Consider the following 14217-nt stretch of genomic DNA (forward strand, 5'->3'; position numbering starts at 1 on the left):
CTCCCCCCTACCTTTTATCTCAGCCCGCTTGGCACACCAGCCTCATTCCTGAAGAAGGGCTAATGCCCGAAACGTTGATTCTCCTGCTCCTCAGCTGCTGCCTGGCCTGCTGTGTTTTTCCAGCACCACATTTTTCAACTCTGGTCTTCAGCATCTGCAGTCCTCACTTTCTCCTGAAACTGTTTAACCAATCAGCTATTTCATTTCTGTTTCTGCAACTTGTAGCACCACATTTCATGCATTGTAACAGTGATCAAAACTAATTCATTGACTTTAAGATGCTTTTGAAAATCTTAAGATCCTAAAAGATGCAACATTAATGTAAATTTATTTACACAATACTTAAATAAACCAAAAGAATATTTAAGGCAAGTCGAAATTCTCGAGCTGGTTTTGATGTTTCTCTACCATCTGTAATAATGCTTTGGAGACTAGGACAATCTACATCAGGCACCTTAAAGAATTAGAGAAGTTCTACTCGTGGTTTCTTTGCAAAATTCTCCAAATCTAGCGACAAGAAAGGGGTCCACTGGCTGTATACACTTCCAAACCAACATGCCCAGTATGACAATCTTTTTCAATGTAAACATACCAATCAGACACAAGGATTGGTAAAACAATAATATGGTTTCATTACTTAAAAATGATACAACATACAGATAATGTTTAATGGAAGCCAAATTCAATACACCTTACTCCCATTACTGCTGCCTCTGATTGTCCGCAATTCCTGAGTCTGATACATCATATCCTTGTGGGTCAGACAATATTTCATAATGAATTGTCCCTTAATGGTATGCACATCATGTCATAGCTTCCAGCATCAAAGTGCTAAGCACTTAAAACCAGGTCTGCTGTGAGACACATATCCTTCATTTACCTGACACCTGATGACAGGTTCCTGACAGCATAGAAAGGAAATTGACAAAGGGTGAGAGTAATGAAACTGTGAGATGTAGGATGGAGATAGTTTAGTGGATATTTAATATAAATTAGAATTAGAGTTACAATTAGGTTTATCATCTGCCTCGCATATTATTTATTAGCTTCTATATCTGAAATGACTTTACTACAACTGGAATTTTTCCAATAATGCTTTGTGAAAGTTGATATGAAAAGTCCATTCAACATAAATGATCTATGCTGAACATCTAGAATAGCTCATTTATCTTTTCATTGCCCATCTAAAATTTGACCGATTGATTAAATAATTTGAAGCATTTCTTTGGTTCCTTTTTTGAATTCTGAAACATTATCCTTATCATCGTTTGTCTTTTGATTGGACCCAATCCAAACAATTTTAGTTTCCTCGTATCTTTTAAAGTAATTTCTGTCTGACGGCCTTATTAACTCCCTGTGCTCTGGGTTTCATTGTGTTTAACTTCTGTTGTGTAACAAGAGGAAAATCATCTTTACTCTCCACCCTGCATGACAGTATTAAATCCTTTTGATTTTCCATGTGTTCCATATATAAATCTGGCTCCCCAGTGAATATCACAAAGACGTTCTTTTTCCCAAAAGCATTTAGTACCTTTAAATAATGCATGTATGCCTCGGCAAATTTGTCTCTGATTTCTTTAAATTGGCCCTGACCTCCATGTTCAATTTCCCTGATGTTTAAATCCATACAGCCTGATCTTCTACAGCTTTTTAATCTGGCAAACAGCTGTTCAACTAGACCAATTACAATTTGTAATTTATTCCCAGCCAGTAACTGCAACTTTGATCTATCCAAGTTGTTTCAATCTTTTCTCTTCCACTGCTATTCCTACTACTTTGAAAATAATTTTTCTCACCTACTGATATTATTCCTACTCTTCTGATAGTTGCTGTGCTCTTCTTTGTACTTCTGTAGATGTTGTGTCATTCATTATTCTGCAATCATTACAACCCTCCTTATTTCCCTCACTGGTGGTGGTTAGCTGGGATTTGTATCCTCATCTAACTGAGGTAGACTTGGACATTCCTGATGAAGGGCTTACGCCTGAAACATCAATTCTCCTGCTGACCAAATGCTGCCTGAACTGCTGTGCTTTTCCAGCACCACACTACCGACTGAGGTAGACTTGGGTCCTGCCTCCTCACCCTGCCTGACAGTGGATGGCAATAGTAAGTCCTTACTGTCAAAACTGTGAAGAAAAGGGCTTAGCATCAAGCATCAGCAGTTAATTAGCCAAGGATCTGCTTTTGAGCAGAATTAACTTGATCTATTTACTATGATAACCACTCATTGTATGCTTGAAAATTTAATTTTGTTTCGGTAAGGCAACTCCTCTTGTACATTGACCCTGACGTGATATGCTCTGCTATCAGCCTTTTCTTTTTCTGGGCTGCCAACATCAACACAGCTGGTTCTTAGCAAAAACTAACAACTTAAAGCAGCATGCAGAGCACTGATTGTAAATATGTCCAACTGAAGGTCACAGTGACCAAAGACATCACTTACTCGAATTAGGAAATGAAACCCCCCCCCAAGAAAACGTGCTATGCTGCCAGAGTCTCACAAACTTTGCAGTACAATGTAAATAGGATTACAAAATTATGCTGGTCTGCTACTCTGAAGTAGTCTCAGGACTTTTAGTAACAGTTTAAATATACCAAGACCAGGTCAGGAAAGGGTAGGCCTACAGAAAAGCAATATGCAATCGCATACTTGCTTACTTCTGTACTATTTTACTGTTGCTCTCTACAATTTATTCATCTTAGATCACAGCAATTTATTGTTATAGTTCTCAGAGAATAGTTCTCCAACACACATGTCCCGTTGACATATACTGAGAAGGCCAGGTTAATGGATTTTGTTTTTCATCTTCCTGTGGATAATCTCTTGGCTTGCAATCTGTCTGAGTGAAATTTATGATCTGAGCTATAATTGGGACAATGTGCAGAACAGCAGGCGTGAACATCCTCTAAGAACCAAACCATCAACAATCCTTCCATAAACCCACCATTCTATAAACAGCCAACACAAGAAAGTCTGTTTAACACATACAGATGAGCAGCCAGGAGCAGCCTTACAATAATAACGCAATGATGACAGTGAGGTCTGCAGATGCTGGAGATCAGAGTTGAGAGTGTGCTGCTGGAAAAGCACAGCAGGTCAGGCAGCATCCGAGGAGCAGGAAAATCGACGTTTCAGGCCAGAGCCCATCTTCAGGAATGATTTCTGAAGAAGCGTTCCGGCCCGAAATGTCGATTTTCCTGCTCATCGGATGCTGCCTGACCTGCTGTGCTTTTCCAGCAACACACTCTCAACCATAATAACTCAAAGTCAATTCCTCATTTGGACACCCATCCTTTGAATGGGTGAGCACTGTTCCCATCGACATTCATCCAAAGACATGCATCCCACTCACTGTATTCCCAAATAACTGTGCCATTACTTTGCAATTCCCAGTACTGTTCATCTCTGCACTGGTCAGTTTGCCAAGGGGTCGCAATGGCAGTCTGTGCTAAGAACATTTTGCAATTCACAGTTACATGGAAACAATGCACTTATGATTTTCCCTCAATAGAAGGAAATACTTGTTTTGTTATAAGTTTATTAGGAAAAAGTTGTGACAAAAACATTACTGTGTTACACATTGTTGGAATGAAGCGCACGCCCCATGCTGCAAAAATATGTTTTGAAGTTATTTTTAACTACCTCAAACCATTGACTCCTCCCTTCAGGAAGCTGAATAAAGAAAGCGTTTTTTTTTCTGGGTCTCATTGCCTGTTCGCTAATTGTTTTCAGATGAAACAGCACATTGAGCAAATACATGCCAAAGATTCCAACACCAACCTGTTTGATAAAAGTCACCAGCGTTTTCGGGATTTGAATGCTGTACAGCTGATCTGCGGTACACTACATGAACGCGACCCTTCTCCTCCTCTTCAGATTGTTTGCCCTTTTCTAGTGGTTCAATAAAATATTCCTCCTGATCTGTTCGGATCATTCCAGCCTGGTGACAGAGTCAGAAAGCTGTTACAAAAAGGTCCAAAACAAAGTTTCCAAATTAAATACTAATGTGGGGAAGGATGAGGGAATTCAAAGACCAGATGTGCCCACCCCAATTATAACTTTGTAATACAATTCACTCCCACTTCAAAATATCTGCAAATTTAATTACTCACAGTTGCAATTTGCTTTCTTCTTGGGAGAATTTAATTACAGATTTGCAAATGTGAAATCTGAGTAACAAGCATAGTAATAGTTAATTTAACATTTGCAAGTACACAAGATGCTCACTTGAAGATGCATTTGAACCTGCATTCATACAGATTTCGTAGAATCCCTACAGTGTGAAAACAGGCCATTCAGCCCAACAAGTCCACATTAACCCTCCGAAGAGCATCCCTCTCAGACTCACATTCCTACTCTCCCCCTTTAACTCTGCATTTCCCACGGCTAGTTCACCTAATTTACACATCCCTGGAAACTATGGGAATTTCAGCATGACCAATCCACCTGACCTGCACATCTTTGGACTGTGGGAGGAAACCAGAGCACCCAGAGGAATCCCACACAGATACAGGGAGAATGTGCAAAACTCCATGCAAACAGTCATCCAAGGCTGGAATCAAAGCTGAGTCCCTGGCACTGTGAGGCAGCAGTGCTAACTACTGAGCCATAGTGCCGATCCATATATGTATTATTTAGTCTAGCAAAGCTGAATTCCTACAGTGCAGAAGGAGGTCATTCAGCACAATAAGTCTGCACCAACCTTCTGAAGAGCATCCCACTCATAGCCAACAGCCCCACTGCATCCCTGTAACCCTGTATGGGGCTTTTAACATGGCTAACCCCACCAAAGGAATCTGCAAATCTCTGGACACTACTAGATAATTGATTTTTAAGAGCAGCCAATACACCTAACAGGCACATCTTTGGACTGTGGGAGGAAACCAGAGCAACCAGAAGAAACTTGCTGTGAGGCAAATAGTTCCCAATCACTGTGCCACTTCTAATTGTGAAGGATTTGATGGATAGTGAAAAATTCAGTTCTGTTGGTGGCTGGGTTACTAAGTAGAGGACACGGATTCGCAACAGAACTAGACTGCAGATGAAAATTCCTTCATGCAGCCAGTTGCTTGATCTGGCATTTAATCAAAAGCTGCTGTAACCAGATTAAGGAGAAAGTTTCAAGAATGAATTGCATATAATGTAGAAAATTGATGATTTGCAGAACTCTAGGAGAAAATGGGACTAATTGAATAGCTTTTAAAAAGCCAGCGAACGCTTGTCAGGCCAAGTGACCTCTGTGTGTTGCACATTTCCATGAACCTATCAAATAGCCGATGGAGAAATTTTATGGCCGAGTGAATTAGTTTATTTATCATGTATCACACCTTATATTCAAATTACCAAATCTGAATTTTGCACAAACAATTGCTTTAAGGCTGGAGTTTAACCTTTCATCATTTCATCATTCTAAAGTGTCAGTCATTGTGCTAAATTATGGCATTGGTTTTTAATTTCCTGTGAAAAGTATCAGCCTGGATTATGTGTTCACTTTCTGAAATAAAATTAGAACCCATCACAGTTTCCTTCAGAGGTGAGAGTTTTATCAACATAATAAGACTGACCCCACCACTGAAAGTCTCTCATTATTATTATTAATTCCTCCTACAATTACGTTGTTAAACCTCATTGCAGGAGTTACGTTTAAGCAAGTTTGCAAATCAGTCTTGTAGTCTCTTTGTTTAAGACATTGTTCAGGAGATCTTTATTCTCCCCTAAACTTTGTTCCTCTTCTGTTTATATAGGTTCTTCCTAAACTGAGAATGCAGCAAGTAAAATTACAGACCGTGAATGCTACAGAAGATTATACTAAACATTTCACTTGCTTTCACTTATTAATCTCTACCAACACTGTATGACACCATTCAGATAATGACTCAGCTCTGAGTTTCTCAACCACCCCCTCCTCAGTCCAAGCGCACACACACATATCTCCGATGGAAACTTTTTTTCTCATTTCCAGTTTCTTAAAAAATAGCAGATTTGATCTCCAATTTTCATACTTCACAACGTTCTAGTAATCATTCCATTGCTTTTATGTCAACAGTTTAATGAATTACTCACATGGTTCATTTCATTTGCTTTGAACTTACCCTGAAATCAGAATAGTTTCCACATGCACAAGGTGTTTCGAAGCTAAATGCCCTAGATGCTATTTCTTCACTGGCATGATTGCGTTTGCTTTCTGCAGTTGCTATGCTACAGCACAATTCCTTGATAATTTCTCCTGCAATAATTGCAGCAGAACAAGTCATTTATTTATTCATTCCTGAGGTGGGCATCACTGGTAAAATGAGAATTTATTGCTCATTCCTAGTTACCAGTGTAGCGAACCTTTTCCTTGAACTGCTCCAGCCTGTGTTACAAAGGTTTTCTCACCATGCTGTTGGATAAGGCACAATGGGGTTTTCACATTCTAACAGTGAAAGAATGACAATGTATGTTCAGGTCAGAATGGTGTATGCTTCAGTGTATACTGTTCTCAAGCACCTATTCTCCTTGCACTTATCAGTGTTGAAGATTAGGGACTTGGGAGGATTAAGTAAAGAAACCTTTCACAACTTGCTCCAGTGTAAACAGTACATCATGAAGCTATGACACTCTCTTGGTGAACGAATAAGTGTTGAGTCCTATAGAGCATTGTTGTAGGTGGCTCAGTGGTTAGCACTGCTGCCTCACAGCACCAGGGACCAAGGTTCAATTCAATGGGTGACTGTCTGTGTGGAGTTTGCACAATCTCCCCGAGTCAGCGTGGGTTTCCTCCGGGTGCCCCGGTTTATCTCGCACAGTCCAAAGATGTGCAGGTCAGATGAATTGGCCATGATAAATTGCCCATAGTGTTAGGTGCATTAGTCAGAGGGAAATGGGTCTGGGTGAGTTGCTCTTCGGAGGGTCGGTGTAGACTTGTTGGGCCGAAGGGCATGCTTCTGTACTGTAGGGAATCTAATCTAAAGTGTTCTTTCTACAGAACGAATTAGGGTCAAGGAAAATCCAGGCTTGTTAGTCTTCCAATGAAGATGTAACCAATTATTTTCAAGACTCTGTATATGCTGTTAAGGGAGAGGCAGTTCCAGTGTCAGTGTTAATATAAAATAGCCATATGAAACAGTGCTGAGCTTCTCCAGCTCTGTCATTTACACACATAAATAGGATAGTTTGTGAAACTACTAGCAGAACAGCAGATGTTGATCCAAGGGGAAAGTCACTTGTATAGAAAAAAATAATTGATTCAGTTCATTCTGGTGTATTTTAACCCAGCTTTCTGGTCATTACAATCTCGTTTCCTGTTGGACATTTTAAGAAGTTGACCTCCCAAGATCAGGATTAGGGCTGTGCAAGAGTTTGTTTGAGTTAGTGGTCTTTATTTCTGTTAGTGAGAGCTCACAGTGTGAGTTGAAGTAGGATTCTAACACTATTTTGATGACACTCCGTTTGGAATGATGTCCTTTTAAGAACTCACATGAAAATGAGTCCAGTACCCAGATATTGTCAGATGATAGGCATATGGAGGATAGTGGGCTAGTGTAGGTTAGGTGGGCTTGGATCGGCGCAACATCGAGGGCCGAAGGGCCTGTACTGCGATGTATTGTTCTATGTTCTATGTTCTACGTTCTATGACCAGAGGCTCTGCACTGCAGCGTTAAGGCTTAGACTGCCTGGAGACTACTCTGTATTATGTAGTAGTTCAGCTGTAAACAAACCAACCAGAGATCTTCAGGTCAACAGAATTCACATATCTCATTTGTGTTACTTTTAGATAACACGAGAATATTATTTCATGGTATGCTGCGTTTTTCTTCTAAGATGAAATTAGCCTTAAAAGCACAAATGTCAAGGGGTTCAACAGCAAGCAAAATATAACAGCAATCCAGAAGTTCCCACAGTACAGAAAATAGAAAGGCAAAAAGATTTTTTTGCAAACTAAGAATATCTCCAAGTTGGCCAGGATGACACAACATCCAGCTGTTTCAAACCCACCCTATTTGAACGCCATTTCACATTCATATTACCAACAGGATGGAGCCCCGCGCTGAACAAAGATGTCTAAACTCAAACAACAAATAAAGGGAATCCAGGAATTGTGCAGAGTCAACAGAACCAGCCCTAAAACAGGTTTCAAATAATCGTAAGGAACACCAAGTGCAACGCTGAATGCTCAAAAAGAGCAACAAAGTAAATATAAAGTGAAAAGAAAAATGAACAACAAAAGGATGAGTATCGAATCCCCCTCTATGAATTGGAAAGTCACTGATCAACTATCCAAATACAAACAGTTTCAACAAAGGATGCAGTGATACTGCATCCAAGTAGTTATGCAGGACTGGTTAGGCAAGCTGTGAGAGTACCCATTGCTGCTGGTAATGTGTTAATACCTCTAACTTAACTAAAGAGGACCAGAAGGATTCTGCAAAGATATTCAAACAGCAAAGATCAGCTGCATGTAAAAGTCAACATTACAATTAATCTCTTAGAATTAAATTCTGACATCCAGAAGCCTCTAGAGTCAATGGCTCGGTGTATCAGAAGATGCCATGCAGAGGCAATGAACGCGACTTTTCAGAGGCTGAAATTCAGGAGCAGATAATGAAATTAGTGATTGAAGCATCCTTGGAAGAAACAAATGGTTGCAAGCATTCATTCACCGCTAACAGATGGCAGAAATCATCAAGCCACTGCAATTTTTGACAACAGCAGCTGTAAGTACCAAGTGCAGCAAATGGCACCAGCCAGGCCATACAATGCCATGGGTGCTGTATTGTACCCTTGGTGAAATCGCCCTGCACTCCAAGATCTGTGCAAGGCGATAGAAAGGGACACTGATCCTGCCAAGATTCAGCAAGAAGGTGCAATATCCACATATGTGTCTCATTTGCATGCTGGGCTCTTAAAGGTACGTCACCCTTAACGTGCCATGTTTGGAATGGAGTGGAGAAGCACAGGACTATCACAAGTGTGATCCCCTAAATGGAGTATAGGATCACTGAAGTGTCAATTGTTATAGGATCATTAACTTTTGTAACATCAACCAACTGGGCAGGATGTAAGAAACAATGTGACCATTGTTGGCATCCCAAAAGTTGTTTCAATCAAGTCATGACTTTCTTAACTTATAAACCCACCTAGTCTAAACTCTTCACAGAAAAAAACAATGACCTTTACATGACATTGCCAATAGGACAATTAGTATCTCAGATAAGATACCCACTAAACCGAGTGGATGATGGCCCATATCATTCTCAATACAAAGGATGGCCAAGGGTTTCAGACTTTCATCTTCCACTGTCAATCACAAATGTTTTAACACACTCCAACTTCACAAGGCATCTTTTAATTGCTGTTCATATATTTTAACAATTTTTCTATTACACCTGCACCTTTCTTCCCTGTAGTTATTTCTCAAGTTTTGCAATTCCCATCTGCAACCTAACTTTCATTAGATATTTGTGATATTTTGCTTCCTTTCAAGTGTAGAATCAACAAAAAGATACAAGAAGTTTGCCAATGCAAGAGTTCAGAGATATAATAAGTCAACTTCAATTGATTATACCTCCTAAATTAACCATTTCAATTAAAAAGTTATTTGCTTAAGACATCCGGATGCATCAATGAATAGGAAGGGTTTAGGGAGATATGGGCCAAGTGCTGGCAAATGGGACTAGATTTGTTTAGGATATCTGCTCAGTATGGACGAGTTGGACCGAAAGGTCTGTTTCCATGTTGGGCATGACTTTATTTCCACTCTTCAAAACCAGTCCTTCCATTCATATATAAAATCACATTATCCCAGATGAGAGCTGCTACCCAAACTGAATCACTAGCTTCCAGATTTATTTGTGCTTGAACCTTTTTGTCTTGCTTCAATTTAAATCGTGTTGTTTAACATCCTCTTGGGCACGACACAACACTGACCACAGCACCCTGCGCGGGTACCCACCTCACCTCGCCATAAGAACAGCCCTGCCTTTACAAATCAACTGACAACCAAAGCCTCCAGGTTCAATCTGGGAAATACTCTCATTAAACTCACGAACCAGTTTTGCTGCTAGTACTTAGATAACAACTTGCTGAGTCTTCCAGCCAAGTATCTTTCCTGATATTAGTCATTTTGTGATTGAGTTACTGAAAGGAGCAAAACCTGGCAAAATATTCCTTGGGACGACTGCAGTATGTGTGCAATCCTGGAGCAAAGTGCCAAAAAAAACATTTTATGGATTTAAACCTATTGCTCAGAACTGGGGTGCTCAGCAGGATGCAGCAGGAGCTCTGTTCAAAGTTGTAAAATAGATTAGATTCCATGCAGTGTGGAAACAGGCCCTTCGGCCCAACAAGTCCACACTGACCCTGCAAAGTGTAACCCACCCAGACTCATTTCGCCCTGAATGATGCACCTAACACTATGGGCAATTTAGCATGGCCACTTCACCTGGCCTACACATCTTTTGGGCCACGGGACAAAACCCACGTGGACAGGGGGAGAATGTGCAAACTCCACAGAGACAGTAGCCCAAAGTGGGAATTGCACTTGGGTCCCTGGCGCTGTGAAGCAGCAGTGCTAGCCACTGAGCCACCGTGCCACCCTAAGAGTGATAGATTCATACAGCACTAACGCAGGTTCATCATGATTGCCCTTACTCCTTGAAAAAGCTTTCCAATCATCATAAATCTACACCATTTCCTTTCAATAAGTGCATAATACCTTTTGGAAGTTATGGTTGAATATCAACTCTTAGGTTTACAAACTTTGCTGCATAAAATTAGGAACGCAATTAGCTAAAAGATTGATAATTAAAAATGCTGCAGTAAGCTCCTAGTCCTATCCTTTCATCAGAGAGTGCTCAGTTCACTTTCACAGGACTTATGAAATGTTTTCGAGGAATCACAGGTGCCCAAGACAGCAGCAGGACATTAATCTAAGCAAAGTCATACTGAGAATGATCAAGAGCTCTGTGTTCCATCAGCATTAGTATCCTAGAATCAGTGTCAGCCAACCAGACACTCCAGCCCTGCCAACACAAACATGTGGGATTCAGCCAGAGAGGCCAACTTTCAGAGACGGGTCGTTCAGTCCAAACATTTTAAGAAGCTGGTAATAAATGTACGTTTATTAACAAAGTGGAACTACGCTGCAAAACAGGTTCAACTTAAACACTGGCACCTTTCACTATCTCGGGTGTGGAACTGAGCTATGTTTAAGCAGAATCTGTGCATGACTTTCTCTGGAAATACCTGCTGAATCCCACTACGGAACTGCAAAAGGAAGTCTTCGAAGGTACATATGGTGTGACTTATATGAGCAGGGAAAATAAAATGGAAATGCATCTTTTGCATCTGGAATAAGTGACAGTCACAGTGGAATAAACATTCTTTTTTTAATCTTGCAAACTGATTGTACAGATGGTAGCACTGTTTTGATTTTGTAATCATCTGGGATGTTTAATTTTATTCTGACTATATGTGGCTAAGCTTTTTAGTTTAAAAGCAAGATTGTGGAGAATGCAATAAAATACAGACCCCAGAACCATAACTCCATCAAGTCCTTACAATAAAATACTCAGTTGCCCGGACTTGCTCCCTGAAGATGAACCACAAACACGGCCAACAGTGTGACCTGATTGTCTTTCACACATAATAACGGTAGTCCAGAGACTGTATTGTGAGCTTTTAATGAAATTGAGGGGGTCAAAAATGTTACTCTCCTTGTAGAGTAAGAGCTTGAATTTAAGAAACACCTGGCAATCAATGTAGATCAGTGAGTTTCAGGTGAATTTTGAATGCAATTGTGCCTGATTCATAAACTGTGCCTGAGGTCAAATCTTTCGCCATGCTGTCTAAATTAATCTTTGACGGTCCTTGCTGAATATTGGCATTGTGGTTATTTGTTGTCAAGCCCATGTTGAAAAACTGGAATTCCATTAAGAATGCTCTTTTCCGAGTGTTATCACCTGATTGATAGATCCTGAAAACCTAAATGTTAATGTCAACCCAAAACAACAGATTGCAATCCACGTTCTATTTCTGAAGCTATATAAAACAAACACCTGGATGTCTCTGACCCAAGCTTAGAGTGAAGTATTAGAATTGATCAAGTAGGCTAGATATGAGTACCTCCCTTCCATATTCCTGCTTATTCAGAGGGAGAGAGCAAAAATAAATTGTTTTGTGACATTTATGGTCTCAAGTCTGGACTTACTGAACAGGACCAAGCTAAAATTCTACTCCCTCCAATGATTTCAAATTCTATTTGCAACATATTGGACCAAAGAGTCTGTTTCCGTGCTGTACATCTCTATGACTATATATATGAGTGAAAGGGTCCCTGTCCTATAAGGCTAAGTATAATGAGGAATAGGTGCTGATTTGGAAATTTAATTTGGTGCTGGTGGGATCTTTCTGGGATGTTTTTCACATGTTATACCTCAGATTAAAAGTCAGACTCTAACTGAGAATTTTAAAACTGCAAACCAGTTAGAAAGGTTAGTGTAACTTGGTAGTTATCTGTTAGTCAATTGAAAGGTGTTGCCGAAATTGATGTCATTGACTGCATTGGGAAGTTGAGTTGGGGCGGTTGTAGTTTGGAAGTGAGTCATCAAAACTCTATAAAGCAGACAGGGTTAAAATAAACACGGATTGTGGAAACACAGAGTGTGGAAACAAGAGGGAAGCTCACATGAGGGAGAAGGAGGTTCTGCTTTTTGTACATTTTTGTTCGCCTCTAAATGATGGTGAGTTCATAAATATGCTAATTAGCTTTGCAGATAGGTGATTGGTTGGTGACCCTTAAGAGTTAATCCATCTAAAACAAGGGCATAATTTCAACTTGTACAGGGAGGTCCAAGAATTACTTTAAATTTGTTTGTGTCTGCAGTTCAAAGAACTTTAGCTCAGAGCTGTGAAACTTCTAAAATTCACTGGGTCAGACACTGTATTTCATCAGGGGAAGACAGATTTATGCAGATATTTTATTCCAGGAGGAATCACATCTCAGAAGCCATGTACTTCTGATCAGACCTGTGGTCAGGGACAGGTGGGGCCAGCTGTATCCCATGCAGTGATGTGGTACCAGAAGTTGGGAAATAGTAGCTTCAGCACCTCGTGTTCTAAAAAAAAGTGAAAGTTGTGTGAGAACCACAAATCTCCCTGAGTAACAACACCTTCAAAGAACAGGGAGAAAGTGAGGACTGCAGATGCTGGAGGTCAGAGACAAGAGTGTGGAGCTGGAAAAGCACAGCAGGTCAGGCAGCATCTGAGGAGCAGGAGAATCGACATTTCAGGCATAAGCCCTTCATCAGGAATGAGGCTTGTGGGCCAAGGGTGCTGAGAGATAAATGGGAGGGGGGTGGGGTGGGGGGAAGGAAGCTGGAAATGCGACAGGTAGAGGAAGGTGGTGGAGAAGGTGATAGGTGGGAGGGGAGGGTGGGGCAAATAGAGAACTTATAAAGAACACCAAAGAAAATTGCTGCAAACAATTAGGAAGACAACTGTCCTATTCGTCTTTATTCCAAGGGTATACACAAATAAAAAAGGCTAGCTACGGTTGTAATGCACTTGAGTGAGACCACACCTGGAATAAAGTACCAAAGGATATATGCGTCAGCAGCAGGATAACAAAAATTCACTAGGTAGAGAGGTAGAGAGCCCGAGGTAGAGAGAGAGATGTCCTATGATGGGAAGCTGATTAAATTGTATCTATATTCTTTGGAGTTTAGAAGAATGAGAGGTGATCTCATTGAAATATTCAAATATTATGAAGGGATTGACAGAGCAGTTACTGAACCATTGAGTGGGACAGCCTGGCCCCAGTGATAAACCAGTTGGGAAATGTTGAGGAGATGGGAAAAATAATGGCTTGCCTTTATTGATCAGAGCATCGAGTATAGGAGTTGGGAGGTCATGGTGCAGCTGTGCAGGACATTGGTTAGGTCACTTTTGGAATATAGTGTGCAATTCTGGTTTCCTTCCTATCAGAAGGATGTTGTGAAACTTGAAAAGCTTCAGAAAAGATTTACAAGGATATTGCCAGCATTGCAGGATTTCAGCTATAGGGAGAGGCTAAATAGGCTGAGGCTGTTATCTTTGAGGAGAAAGTGAGGTCTGCAGATGCTGGAGATCAGAGATGGAAATGTGTTGCTGGAAAAACGCAGCAGGTCAGGCAGCATCTAGGGAACAGGAGAATCGACGTTTCGGGCATTAGCCTGAAGAAGGGCTAATGCCCG

The 14217-nt window shown here is 40.6% G+C and overlaps 1 protein-coding gene across 2 annotated transcripts in view; it reads right to left on the reverse strand.

The window, feature by feature from the left end:
- Positions 1 to 14217, reverse strand: part of LOC122564950 (A disintegrin and metalloproteinase with thrombospondin motifs 3-like) — a 258075-nt gene that overhangs the window by 219209 nt on the left and 24649 nt on the right. For both annotated transcript variants that reach the window (XR_006316046.1, XM_043720492.1), the window contains exon 4: positions 3785 to 3944. Coding sequence is in view for 1 of the 2 variants with exons in the window: in XM_043720492.1 (XP_043576427.1) it covers positions 3785 to 3944 (160 nt within the window). In the remaining variant the exon portion in view is untranslated. The remainder of the gene's footprint in view (positions 1 to 3784; positions 3945 to 14217) is intronic.

The sequence above is a fragment of the Chiloscyllium plagiosum genome, chromosome 2, assembly GCF_004010195.1.
Source record: "Chiloscyllium plagiosum isolate BGI_BamShark_2017 chromosome 2, ASM401019v2, whole genome shotgun sequence".
NCBI lineage: Eukaryota > Metazoa > Chordata > Chondrichthyes > Orectolobiformes > Hemiscylliidae > Chiloscyllium > Chiloscyllium plagiosum.